Source organism: Emydura macquarii, unplaced genomic scaffold (assembly GCF_026122565.2).
Source record: "Emydura macquarii macquarii isolate MOO-44397 ecotype Brisbane River unplaced genomic scaffold, CSIRO-AGI_Emac_v2 contig_212, whole genome shotgun sequence".
In the NCBI taxonomy this organism is placed as follows: domain Eukaryota; kingdom Metazoa; phylum Chordata; order Testudines; family Chelidae; genus Emydura; species Emydura macquarii.
In genome coordinates, this window is record NW_027130349.1 from 4,549,653 (window position 1) to 4,563,986 (window position 14,334).

General features: G+C 37.2%; 1 protein-coding gene across 4 annotated transcripts in view; it reads right to left on the minus strand.

Annotated features, from left to right (window-relative positions):
- Positions 1-14,334, minus strand: part of LAMA3 (laminin subunit alpha 3) — a 164,520-nt gene that overhangs the window by 11,024 nt on the left and 139,162 nt on the right. For all 4 annotated transcript variants that reach the window (XM_067546559.1, XM_067546549.1, XM_067546542.1 and 1 more), the window contains 12 exons: positions 13,120-13,236; positions 12,855-13,034; positions 11,816-11,958; positions 10,485-10,661; positions 8,904-9,055; positions 8,643-8,793; positions 8,237-8,370; positions 7,573-7,720; positions 5,376-5,498; positions 3,402-3,526; positions 2,913-3,033; positions 526-666 (listed from right to left, as the gene is read on the minus strand). In XM_067546559.1, coding sequence (XP_067402660.1) covers positions 526-666; positions 2,913-3,033; positions 3,402-3,526; positions 5,376-5,498; positions 7,573-7,720; positions 8,237-8,370; positions 8,643-8,793; positions 8,904-9,055; positions 10,485-10,661; positions 11,816-11,958; positions 12,855-13,034; positions 13,120-13,236 — 1,712 coding nt within the window. The remainder of the gene's footprint in view (positions 1-525; positions 667-2,912; positions 3,034-3,401; positions 3,527-5,375; positions 5,499-7,572; positions 7,721-8,236; positions 8,371-8,642; positions 8,794-8,903; positions 9,056-10,484; positions 10,662-11,815; positions 11,959-12,854; positions 13,035-13,119; positions 13,237-14,334) is intronic.

Below are 14,334 nucleotides of genomic sequence, written 5' to 3' on the forward strand. Positions count from 1 at the left end.
CAACTAACAGCTTCTGGAGAAGGGAAATGATATCCTAATCTCCCCCAAACTTTGGGATGCAAAATATAAAAAAGATAAAAAAGTTATTTAAACATTTTTTTTTAAATTGACTTTTACCAAAGGTAGGAATTAAATTCCCACCTACTAAATGCCAGAGTTTCCTCCAGAAGCACAAGCACACAGGAGCTTCTTCCACACACTACCCTCTCCATGGAGTCACTTCTCTCTGCCACTTCATATTAGCAAGCAAATCATTTAATCTCTCTGTAACCAAGTTTACCCACACTGCAGGAGTGCTGTGAATACCCATGGTTGAAAATGGGAACATTTTAAGAGACAGTTTCCACCAAAAAAAAGGTCTAATCTTTTCTGTGAAAAATTTCAAAACTCAAATTTTTCTTGATCACCTCTTATTGTGAGTAGAGTGGGCAGGAAATGGTTTTCTCATTCTGCAAGAATTTGAGATTTTGCAAAATTTTCCTGTCCGAGTTTTTTAATCCAGAAACAAAAATGAACGTTTCATACCCATAAATTGTAATTTAATAACGTTCCACTGGGTGCCGACGTACGAAAGCCAAATCCAACTTGGAAATTGTCGGGAAATGGAAAACCATCTGCATTCAAACCCAGTATTCCATTCCTGGAGAAAGATGCATATCTCACAAGCTAAAAGAGAAACAGATGATGAATTAGGTTTTCATTTATCAACTTTTTGCTAGAATGCCTGAGGTAAATTATGAAACTGGGCTCTCACTCTTTTATTCAAGCTAATATACACATAAATGGACTCTAACTGAAAACATACAATAGATAAATTAAGAGTACGGTACCTGACTTTCCAAGTACAGAACAAGTATATACACTTTGCTGGCATCCATGGATTGATTTCAACCAGTGTAAGTAAGGTGAGGCCTGTTTAGTATAATACATGACTCTACCCTGTTTACTGTCTACGTTATCAGAAAAGGCCATATGATTCTATATTCAAAGACAAAAAGTAGGCCGGCAGGGTCGGTGTCCACATGAATGAACTTTGGACTGGAATGAGTACATTCAGATTTGAATCCCTTTCATTCATCCATTAGGCAGTGAGGCCAAGAAAGCTGTAGTTGCAGCAGACTTAACCTCAGTGGTAAGGGAGGGGGAGGAGCGACAGGAGTCTGTCATCAGGAAATGGCTTCCATGATCAAACCAAGTGGCATTCACAGGGTTGAAAAGGGAGTCCCACTCAATTGGCTGCAGCAGGAAGAATAGTGATGGTGACAAAGGGTTCTGGGGACAGATTTGGAGTTGTGACAGTCATTGGATGCAGACAAAAACTCAGAGAATCCATCAGGGGTAGGAAAAGGAAGCAATATACAACTACCCATGCAGATGCCATACACACTTAATACCACCCAATAAGTTGCTCAAAGTAGAGACAGCTACTGGTCCTCTAGTCACATTATTCAAGATTATTTAAGAATGTCAATTGCTAAAAGTTCATAACTTGAAAATGTGGAGAAATTCTAGAAAACTAGACAAGTGCTAACGCTGTGCCAGTATTTAAAAAACAGCAAGTGATATGACTTCAGTAACTACAGACTGGTTAGCCTGACATCAGTCCTAGGCATAACAATGGAAAAGCTGATACAGGATTCAATTGATAAATAACTGATGTACAGGAATATAATAAAGGATGGTCAACATGATTTTATGGAAACAAAAGTCTCATCAAACAAACTTGATGCCATGCTTTGATGAGATTGCAGGTTTGGTTGATAAAGATAACTGCATAGATGTAATATATTTAGACTTTTGTAAGGCATTTTAATTAGTACGCCTGACATTCTGATTGAAAAATTAGAACTGTGCTACATCAAAACACAGGTTAAATGGATTAAGAACAGGCTGACATTTCAAAAAGTAGTTGCCAAAGGGAAATCATCATTGAGTGGGGGTGTTTCTAGTGGGGATCCATACTAGTGGGCCCAACAACTGTTCAATATTTTCATCAATGATCTGGAAGCAAATATAAAATCACTGCTAATAATAATTGCAGCTGACACAAAGATTGGCAGAATGTTAAATAATCATGAGGACAGAACAGTCATACATTGTGACCTGGATAGCTTGGTAAGCTGAGCCCATTCATACAAAATGTGTTTTAATACACCCAAATGGAAAGTTAGACATTCAGGAATAAGGAACACAGGCCATACCTAAAAATGGAGGACAGTAATCTGGAAAACAGTGACTCTGAAAAGGACATAGGGATCACAATAGGCAAACAACTGAGCGTGACCTTCCAATGTGATGCTGTGGCCAAAAGGGCTAACGTGATCTGGGTTGTATAAACAAGAGGATCGTGAAGAGGGTAAGGAGATTTCCACATTTTAAAAAAGAAGCTGAAAAGTTGGAGGGAGTGCAGGAAAGACCCGTAAAGATTAATCAAGAGCTTGAGAAAATATCATACAGTGAGAGAATTAAAGAGCTCAATATGTTTAATTTATCTACAAGAAGACTGAGAGAAGACTTGATTAGAGTGTATAAGTACCTTCACAGGGAGAAAATACTAGGTACTAAAAGGCTCTTTAATTTAGTAGAGAAAGGCATAACAAGAACCAATGGCTGGAAGTTGAAGCCAGACAAATTCAAATTAGAAATACAGCACAGATTTTTAACAGTGTAAGTGATCAGTCTTTGGAATAAACTATCAAGGAAAGTGGTGGATTCTCTATTTCTTGGTGTCTTTAAATCAAGACTGAATACCGTTCTGGAAGTTATGCTTTAGCCAAACACAAGGCTGAATAGGAAGTAACTGGGTGAAAGTTAATGGCTTGTGATATAGGGGAGGTCAGACGAGGTAATATAATGGTTTCTTCAATTAATCTGTGAATGACAAACTTATTAAAAGCAACTTTGCAAATTACCTTCCAGTCATCTGAACACTTCCTACTGACACCAATGGTCTCAGTAAAAATAACAGATGCAGTGATGGGGTTTTTAACATTCTTCATGCAGCCACGGAATGGAGATGTGGAGATATTAAAGCTGGATTGAGAGAGAAAAAAGTAAAGTAATTTGTTACCTCAATCACTCAATAGTACAACAGTCAGTCAGTGCTGGCAATAGAATTATATGAAATAGAAAAACAAAATAGTAGATTCCCAGATGAATCCGTATTTCACACAAATTCCCATTGTCACATCCTGTCTCCAGAGCACATCCCAACTAACAAACGGTCAGATGATTTCCCACAACTCACAGATTTTTACATATATTTTCACATCACATACAACGTACAGAAGCTGAGCCCAGTCCTCCCATAGGATACACACCAAAACTGATGTCAGTGGGAGGTTTGAGTATGTATCCTACAGAAAGATTGGGTCTGCTCACTTTTTTAAATAACAACTCACTGTTCCCGCAGAGAAGATGGAATTCCACCCAGATAGTATTTGATGAAATTAAAAATATTCATTTTGACTTCAATCCCATGTTGAACTATAACAAGCTTTTGTCTACCAGAAATGTATACTTTAATCTGAAATGGACAGATAGTGAGAATTAGTGCATAAAAAAGAAACAAGAATAATTTAGCACATTAAAATGTGCAAACATAGCATAACACAAACCGTCTAATTTTGCTCTGATTTACACAGTTTAAATACAGAGTAACTGCATTGATTCAAGTGGATTTACTCTATATTTTGTAAGTAACAAATGCTTAAATTAAGTATGTATGCAGATTTTTGTGCACAAGCGGTCTAGCAATGAATAGATATAATCATACTTAGTACTTGGATTATGCATTTTACCTGCCAATCTCAAAGCATTTTTGAAAGGAAAGTAAGTATCATTATGCCTATTTTACTGCAAAAGACAATGAAGTGATGAGAGGTGACATGACTTTTCTAAGTTCACACAGTGAATCAGTGGCAGAGATGGGAACAGAACACAGATTTCATGACTTCCAGTCCTAGCCACTGGAACCCACTGCCTTCTAGTGAGTATGGCACACAAAGTTGAGTGGCAGAACTGAATATTCACATGGTTTGGAATCACTCTGGTTCATGAATGTGAGTGGCTGGCACCACTGAAAATCAGGTGGTAAGTTTCTTAATTAGCAAAAGGGTGTTTTGTTTCATCTTAGTACTAAGTTTGCGTCTCTACAGTTGTTCCAGCTACAGTCAGAACTTCAGTTAGCCACTCCTGCCCCTCCTTTCTCAGTGCATACACACACACTCTCTAGAGCTGCATGAACTATTTACAATACACAAATTATTAATCAAATTTAGCCCTCTTGTTTGTGAGAAAATTGTCTGCAAACAGGTTGGGATTTCCACAGATTAATATGGTGTTTGAAATTCCATTTGTATTCTATGCAAACAGCTCTCTGCCTACCAATTGCTGACAGCCAGTTCCCTGGGAGCACTACTTTTGTTTTTTACATTTGTAAGTCAAAACTGAGCTGTTTTGATTGGACACATCAGGTCACATCTTGACTGGATGAGTGTGACATTTAAAAGTAGGCTTCTGGCGTAAGTATTCGTATATATGAATTCAAGATGTGCCTGTTGTGAATGTTCTGCATTTGTTTCCTAAAATCTGCTGTTTGGGCATACATTCCTGCCAGTAAACATACTTGCTAAAATATTCAAGGAAAGCTGAACAAAAAAGAGACATAGATAAGCGAGGTCATTTAAAATTCTGAACTTATGTTCACAAATAGTTATTTGTAATATTTCCCCATTTCTAATTTATACCTACATAAACACACCATTGTTGTTTTTACTTTTCTGTCACGTTTTCTTATTTTTGAAAAATCTGTCTATTTTAACAGTACTGTTTAACTATACTTTTGGCCAAACCAATCATCAATAAAGGGATTTGATTATGTGTTTCACAGCAGATTTCAAATAAATAGCACCACAAAATAGCTGGACTGTTTTAAACAGATCAGCTAAAAAATGAAGAAATTGTATAAAGATCAGCTAAAAGCTTTTTCTTAAAACCGATCTGATAAAAACACCACACTAAACATTAAACATTAAAATAATGTTGATATTTACAATGTTAATATTTACAATATTATAATCCTTAAATAAAGCAATACACTTGGAAGAAGGCAAGTCTTAAAACTCAGAGCTTATTCTGCCAGGAATAGTTTACCCACAGGAATACATGATATTGGGCAGTATAAAGATAAATTTCCATATGAGCGTCACACATAAGCTAGTGTTTTTCTAGCCTAATTATCTACAAAAAAAAGGGCAAAATTTCACAATCAGAAGAATTTGAAATAGGATGTTTAGCTTCAGCCATTATGATTTTATATTTTCAGAAGTTCATGGTACTTTTAATAAATGATATAATTTGTTTAAATTACATACTTGCTGATACATTCCATTGTTTACAACTGCTCCATTGCTTGCTATTTTCTTTGGAGGTTGTGAGTCAAGTTTATATCTGAACACCAGACGGCCATTTTCAATGCTCAAACTAATGAAATGTTCCTGCAATAAGAAAAAAAAAACCCTGTGTAATAAATCATATGCATTTTCATTTTCGTGTGAATTATTTTAATAAAGTTTAATAATAATAATAATACTTTTATATAGTGCTTTTCATCAGTAGATCTCAAAGCACTTTACAAAGGAGGTGTTTACAGATGAGGAAACAGAGGCACAGGGTGGTGAAGTGACTTGCCTAAGGTCACTCAACAGGCCTGTGGCAGAGCTAGAAACAGAACCCAGGTCAACTGAATCCCAGTCCTCTAGGCCACACTGTCTCCCATGACAGTAAATAATAACAACAAAGTTTTTGGCAAAAAAGAAATGATAAGAGTAAATAGAATGTTTCATGTTAATGATAAATATAATTAATTCAAACTCATGAAAATGAATCAACTCCAAAACATATCATCATATCTCATTACAAAATGTCTATAGCATTTTTTTATTTCAAAGTGTTTACTCAATTTTATTATAGAAATAAGGCAATTATTTAATGTAGTAGCAAACATACCAAGTATGTCTAGAGCATTCTTATTAGGTAAGTAACACAACAGGCAATGAGTTTCATGCATCTGACGAAGTGGATTTCTGCCCACAAAAGCTTATATTCATATAAATTGGTTAGTCTTTAAGGTGCCACAGGACTCTTGTTGTTTTACAACAGACGATGTTATGATTAGTTCTAGCACCCAATGCATTACCTTAAGCCTCAAAGGCAACAGGAATCATCACCTGTTCTCTTAAGTTTCTCCTTCCTCTGTTATCTATCACAACTAGAGCTCGGCAGAGAAAGGTAATTCCATTTTGTTCCAGTTTGGAACAACCCTCCCAAATTTCAATATTCTCCAAATAAATGGAATGCAGTCCCAGTGCTTGTGGACACTGGAAGCCCAGGCTCCCTGCAGCCTGCCAGTTGTGCTGTCAAGGAGGTGGATGAGTAAGCTGCAGGAAACCAGGCAGGTTTCCACTGGAACTTTGGCAAAATCAAACTGTCTCTGCAAAACATTTAGATTTTGCAGAATCGGCAAATTCTAATGGAAAAAAAATGTTCCGTTGTAACTTTCCAATCAGGTTGAATCACAATACCTAAATCAAGATAGCACTCATCTCAGATACTAGTATAGGGCCAAATTTTCCTCTCGTTCCTCCTCAGTTACAATGGTGCAACTCCATTGGAGTCAATAGGGTCAACTGAAGTAACTGGGAACAGAATTTGGCCTATAATTTTGAAAGGTAGGCACAAATGACTATTACAGTTTTTAGGGTTATGCAATTTCCTTTGTCATGTACCAATATCACAAAAATAACTGGTTTGATTAAACGAAAAAATGTGTAGAGTCCCTTTGGAAAGTTTACATTACCAAAACACCATTTATCTATAACATGATGCATAATAACAACAATGTATTTTCCTTACTCTGTCTGGGGTCTATTTCAGTAGACCTGGGACTACTTAGAACTACTAGCCCAAACTTTCCATATACGGGGTCACAGCAGCTAAAACTGCAGCCCGTCTATTGCATTTTCATTAATTCTATTCCATCCTCCATCTCCAAGTACCTCCATAGAACCTCAATGGCTTTGGGTGAAGTCAGATCTTTACAAATTATTCTTCACCTTCTATTTGTCTGAGGTATTTTGGGGGTGCGCATTACCATAGTAATTTCCTCTTGAAAGCAAGACAAAGATTTAATTGGATCAAGAACAGCCTTCTTTAAAACTTATCAGCTCATCACAACATTTGCTACCACCAACTCTCCGTATGAGCCTGTTTCTTCTAGGCCGGAGATGCTGTCATTCCAGTGAGTAATGGGGCAACTTTTCAGCATACAATATCTCGCACTGTCTGTTCAGTGCTATAATCAGCATCTGTTCTTTAAATGGCTGTTTCTAAAATGTGTTACAATTAATATTCAATAGCAATAAAACATACGAGAATTTACTAATCCATTTCACAGATGACTATGGTAGTTTGGGGAGCTATTATTCTAAGCACTTTTAAAATTTATTTCAGTCTTAAAATTATTATAAGAATTATATGGTACCCAAAAAGTAGAATAATCCCATCAGTTACCTGATTTTCTGCAAAAAACACCAAACCTTCATCTTCAGTAGTCTGAATTGTCTGCTCATAGACCAAATTAAGAGCATTTGATTCTTTAGCAGTAACAAGTGCATAGCCTGTGCCTTCAAAATAGTTTTGGTCCGACTCTGCTTTATATCTGTAACAATGACACATCACAAATCAGAATATATGGGAGCAAACAACTGCCACCACATGGACATAACAAGAACCACAATAAATGTGATTTTTCAAAAAGCCTCAAACAAAATATTCAGTAACAGGCTGACCAGGTTCTATTAATGCCAGATCCTGCCCCACTGAAGACAATGACAAACCTCCCATTAACTTCACTGGGATTGAGATATGGTTTCTAGAGAAGAAACACCTTATTTAAAATGTTTTAGTGATCAGATGTTTCTTTTTAATGTAACTTTAGGCTATAAAGAAGCCAAATACTATATGCTGTGTAGCTGAGGCATTTGAGTGTATGTCTGGGTATTAGAATATTTGCGTGACAGAGCATATGAACTGAAGCTGCTGTGGACGTGAATGCTTTATCAAGCGGTAATTTTTAAGTGGTCACATCAACAGCAAATAAAGTTAATCTTAATTCTACAGTGATAAAGTTTTTTGAATTTCTTAATGTAAAACACTTGCTATATTTATTTCTTACCTACTGCATGGTTGCACTTCAGTGGTATTGAGATTAAATGTCCTCTTGAAGTTGTAGAGACTAATAACATTCTCATTTAGGCTATCTAATTCAATGCAGCCTTGATAATGACGGTAATCTAGTTTATCGGGAGGCTGCAAAAAATAAGAGTGTCATCAAAAAAAAACCAACCACCACCAAAACATCAAACTGACTTTAATTATGTTTAAGGCATGAAAATAGCAAAGCTGAACTATTAAAATGTATTGCAAATATATGAAATTGTTTAAGCTACGTGTTGTCATCCAAGCGGCACTATAACATGGTGTAAATAATCAAAAGTGTTAGCCATAGAATACTCAATGGTTAAAAATCCGTAGTTTTGATGACTAGACATCTTTATATCTAGAGTGATAGCTCTACTTACCGTAAAATCTGGTGGGTATCCGCCCACATAAAAGACCACACTATTGGGATCCAGATTTAGGAGTGTGTGACTGCTCCCGCTGTCACTGTCAAAAGTCCTTTTGTCTGACGAGACTGCTTTAACATAATTCAGCTTTGCATACTGGTAAATCCTAAATGCACAGGGAAAAAGTAAAGGAATAGCACATTTTATTAATGAAGTAAGATGTAAATAGGACATAGAAAGAAGGGGTAGAGTGGTTGTATTTTAAGAGTCTTGTACCTTTCAAACTTCACCCGATCCAAAGTAGCTTCCTCGGTGTTACTCTCAGTCACTGATGGATCTACTTCTATTTCGGCTTCATTACCTCCCAGGTTATAAACACAAATGAGACGACCATTTCTGACAGCCATACCAATGTAGTCCTTGGAAGCCTAAAAATCGAAAAGCAAATCAACTATAAATGAATGATTGATGCTACAGCTGGTAAAATATAATAGAATGACTTCAGTAGAATGACACTACAATGCTTTGAAAGCTAGAAAGCTATCTTCCTAATGTAGCAATCATTGCATTCAGAAACTTTTTTAAGTTTACTAATTTTGAGATGGATATTTTGTAGTTTCATAAGCGGCACTGTTTCAATAATAATAATAATTTCAAATCCATTTAAGAGTCCTATGCACTTGTGTTGAATGGGTTCCAAACACAACCCTTTTATTTTATTACTATAACAAAAATATTACTTAGAAATAATAAATAATAAAAATACTTTCCACTTTTGTGGTGCCTTCCACCTGAGGTTATCAAAACACTATGTACAAACTAATTATTTAGTCTGACAATGCCTCTGCGAGATAAATAAAATGGAAGAAACAATATTAAGTGCAATTGCTCCTATTGAGAAACCAGGAAGCAATAATCTTCCATGCAATTACCATTTTATTTTGGTCATATACAGTATTTCAATAAACCTCAATCAAAGCCACAAAGGGCCAAATGTTCAGAAAGACTAGAATCACAGAATGACAGAGTTAGAAGGGACCGCAGGGTCATCTGGTCTAACCCCTGCCAAGATACAGGATTTGTTGAGTCTAAACCATCCAAGACAGATGACTATCCAGCCTCCTTTTGAAAACCTCCAGTGAAGGAGCTTTCACAACCTCTCTAGGCAGTCTGTTCCAGTGTCCTACTGTTCTTAGAGTTAGGAAGCTTTTCCTGAGATTTAATCAGGACGGTAAAAACCAGTGTGGAATAACTGCACTTAAACATGTACCTGCATATGCACTGCATTTATAGTGAATGCACGTAGAGGTGGGTAGCTGAGCATACAAACTGATAGGGGAATTGTGCTAGGTGCTTGTGCAAATGGGAGTGCATGAGCAAGAATGTACTGTGTTGCATACGTAGGAGAGGGAAAATAAAGAGGTAAGGGACTAAATTTTAAATGAGAGGACCACTTATAGACCTAATTAGGAAAAGGATTATTAGTTATACTGTGGTAACACTCAGAGGCCTGAATCAGGATCAGGGTCCCTCAGTGCTAGGGGTAATACAAACACACGGGAAGCCTGAAGCAAACATTTTTACAATGAAGTCCATGGATACAAGTTAGGGTCACTGACAAGATTAAGTGCTGGCATCCATTACCAGGAAGTAACTTTTAAGGCAGAACAGCAGAATAGGCAAAATAGACATTTGTCCAACAAGTTAATTGTCCAGTGGAGGAAAGGGCTATATTTCTTCACAGTAAATTTATTCTTACACATAATGCTGATTTTTTAAAAAAAGTAAAGCTAATGGCAGTTATCTACACTGACACCCTTTCATACTTCAAAATGTAAATTGCAAAGAAATACCTACATCCTTATTACCCAGGTACATTACAAACATATTTGAAGTCTGTTGCAAAATGTCTAGTCTTTGCAGAGGTCTTTGGAGAAAAAAAGAAAGAGAAGTATAGCCTTTCAAATCCTCTAGGTCAGTTGGAGGTCGAACCTCTACTCCAGAATGACCATTGAACCTCATGGGAATAGCAACCTATCAAGAAAAATAAATACAATAGGTTAAACATTTCTACCTTTAAATTAAAAAAAGGCATCATCTCCTTACAATGGTTTGCGTCACTGCTAAGTGACCTATGACTAACAGCCTAAGTGGCCATAATGTACCCACTTAACCATGGATTGCCACAACACGGTGCAAGATCAGACTCTAAATCAACACAATTGGACAAAAGTGTAGAGATTACTTTACTATTACTAATGCTTAACACTTACGCAGCACATTATATCTTCAGACATTAACTAATCAGTCCCCACAACACCTCTGTATTATAATTATTCCCATTTTACAGATGAGTTAAAAAGAGTCCCAGTCAAATGGAGCTGTCAGTGTGCAATATCTCTGAAAATCAGCCCTCTTATTCAGATGCCCACACATGGATACAAATGCCTCACTTTAGATACTTGAGTTGAAATTTTGGTCTGAACGCTTTTGTTCAAGCCCTAGAACTCAGGTCCTGTGCTCAGTCCTCTAGCCTTCACTGTCTGTCAGGTACTACAATATATAGCTAATAAAGATATACAATATCAGGATTCTTGAGAAGTTCTCTTTAGGCGTAGTCTGAGTATAATCTTTTTCAGTGTGGACCACATTTTAATGGAGTGTGTCTCATGGACACTTCCCCTGCTACTTGTGATCACATCATCCCATGGCTATGAATGGAAACAATGAAAGTGATGCATATTTAGCTGCCTTTTAGAGCAATAGAGCAGTTAGAAACAAAGACAGCCAGCACCATGTGATCTGCCAGCTCTCTGTGGATCACCAGTGATTCACAGACCAGTTTGAGAAACTCTGTTCTGATCAATAGTGCTTCAAAGAGCAGCATCTAGCCCTTCTCGACTGGAGGGAAGGTTACCACAACACAGAGCCTTGAAAGAAGAGAACATCAAAATGGGAATTGTAGGGATGATCTTGGCTAGGAGAGGGGCCTTGGAGTGGGGCAGAAGGAAAGGTGTACTATACTATTGTATCTATCTGTGGTTATATTCCACTGCCTAGCAGTGGATTAATTTTTATGTAGTATCCTTCACATTATAACAAAATATTTTACAGAAGAGGGGATTGAAAGCATCCTTGTGTACAAAAATCCCTAATGTCAAGCAATCACGAATGTTTTTGTGACAGACCTTGTTTGCAGCATCTCTGGCCTGCTGAATGAGCTCTCTTATGCGGCTTACATTCTCAGATATGTTGCCTATTGGCATCAGCTGTTGGTTGATGCTCTCAATCTTGTTAAACAGATCTGGGAGCTTGCTTGTTAATTTCTTTACTATTATAGTGATGACAGGAAAAAAAATTATTGGGGGACTAGAAAGGAGGAGAGATATACATGCAAAAAAATCCAATTCTGATAATTTTATCACAAATCTTGAAATATTTGGTGTTTCTTTAATGTCCCAGCTCCTGGAGAAAACAGATTACATGAGAATCTCAGCTTTCATTTAAAAAAAACCCTAAGTTTCTAACCCCTCAAGATTGTGGAGAAAAGTCTGAAAATGTGACACAAATGCAGCCTAAAGGTTTTAAATCCAAGTAAAGAGAACTCCAAATTTAATATTTTTAAAAATCTTATGGTTTTTAAGCCAATCTCATGATTTTTGGATCCTAGGGTTTGGCCACATTTGCTGAACATATGGTTGACTATTGTAATTTTCTTTTCACATACGCTGGTGTAAATCAGGAATATCTCCATTGAAGCCAGCAGTTACATTGGAGTAAAACATGTGTAAATAAGCAGAAAATCTGATCCACTGTGTTTCAAACAACGTAGTTGTGCTCACATAAAGTACATCACCAGAAACTCACAACATTTTTCATTGTTATTGTTTAACTATCCACCTTCTCATAACATTATTGTTTTAAGAGCCACCTTCATTCAAATGCACCATCCTCTTATTATTATTACATCATGAACAATGGGGTTAATTTCATATACTCTATTTTATTCCATTGGCCACAGAGTCTACAGAGCTGAAAACAAATTCAGCATATAAGTTCCTTGGAGCAGTGACTATGCCTCTTGTGTTTGTACAGCACCTTGCACACATTGGGTGCTACCAGAAACTAATAATAATTACTATGATCATTATGTCTACTTGATTACTCTGACAGAGTTTTGAGAGGCGTTAAACAGGACACACTAACAATAGCAAGCACAGCACCCACCTGAATTGTTTGCTTCTGTTAAAGCCTTATTGAAGTCAGCATTCTGAGTGCTCCCATAGGTCCCCTTTATTTTTTCCACATCTGCTTTAATTGGGTTCAATTCATCCAGTACATTAGCAGTGATATCATTGGCATTTTTTACCATGTTTTTTGCACTGGTGACGAAGCTGTCTATGTCATCTAAAACATACACAGAAAAGTCCAAGTAAATACTTTAAACAACGGCAGAACACCGCAAAGTAGATGTGCTTAGTAAATGACCAACCTCTGTTTATCCCACTGAGATCATTTTTAAAAGTAACGAGATCCGTCAACATCCCATTCTTCTTCCCTTCAACGATACCAAGTCTCTGCTTTATATCTTCAAGAGTTGGATTCATATCTGCAAAACAGCGCACTGGGAATCAGTCTTGTAGGTTTTATACAAAGGTACCTCAGAGCCAGCTAGTGGTATTGCAGCAGCACTCTGCATTGTCACATGGATCTCAGACCTTTTCTTGCTGTATTGGTGGAGGTTGGTTGCGTCAGAGAGATGTTCAGAAAAAAAAAAATCTCTGGTGTAACTCCAGTAACTCCATTCAGCTTGTTGCACCTACATTTTTGGGTTTGGGAGAGGTATTGTGAGCACTGGGCACATACCTTTCCCGCCTCTCTGTTAAATAACTTATGTAGTAGTATAGACAGTAACCAGAGGTGAAGATACCCGTCCTGCCCTTCAGGGTAGGAAAAAAAAAAAAGAGAGTGATTTAGGCAGCTTAAGAAAGGGGCACAGGTTTGGGGGATACATTAATACGCACATTCAATACATTATGATTATATATTATGTATATGATGCACAAATAAAAATATAATGTCCCACAATGGTAATGACTAATGATTATAATACTGCCATATAGTGGGAATGGGTTTTATGGGGGTGAGGTCAAAAGGTAGTATCTCTGCACAGTGGACAGCCACACCCACAAGGGTTGGTTTGCTTCCAGTTGGTCCTGGTGACTCACTCAACTCTCACTCGAGGCTCCAAGTAGCTGAGTGTGTACAGCTGTGCCACACTCCAGGACCTCTGGCTGCCATGGTAAATCTAGTGATGGTAGCTAAGTGCAGAAAGTCACCTATGGTGAAGCTGGCAAAACAACTTTTAAAGTGTAACATTGGGGGAAATAGTGCTGGATCAAGCCAGTGGATAGCTTAGAGCAGTATTGCAGATGGATTACGATGCACTGGTCAACCACAAAACCAAGAAGTCAAAGTTGAACAGTTGGCGAATACTGAACCCCAGAAACCAAATGAAGAATGGAAAGAGAAGGAAAAGTATGCCGATTTGGTCATCACCCAGACAAACAGGGGCTGCGTCCACTGCTGAGAAACTGAGGCAGTGGTAAATAGTGTGCCATCAGAACAAACAAAACCATAACAACATCCAGAACAGGGATTTATTTACATAATGAACTTGAAGGATAAGACATTTATTGTAATATGG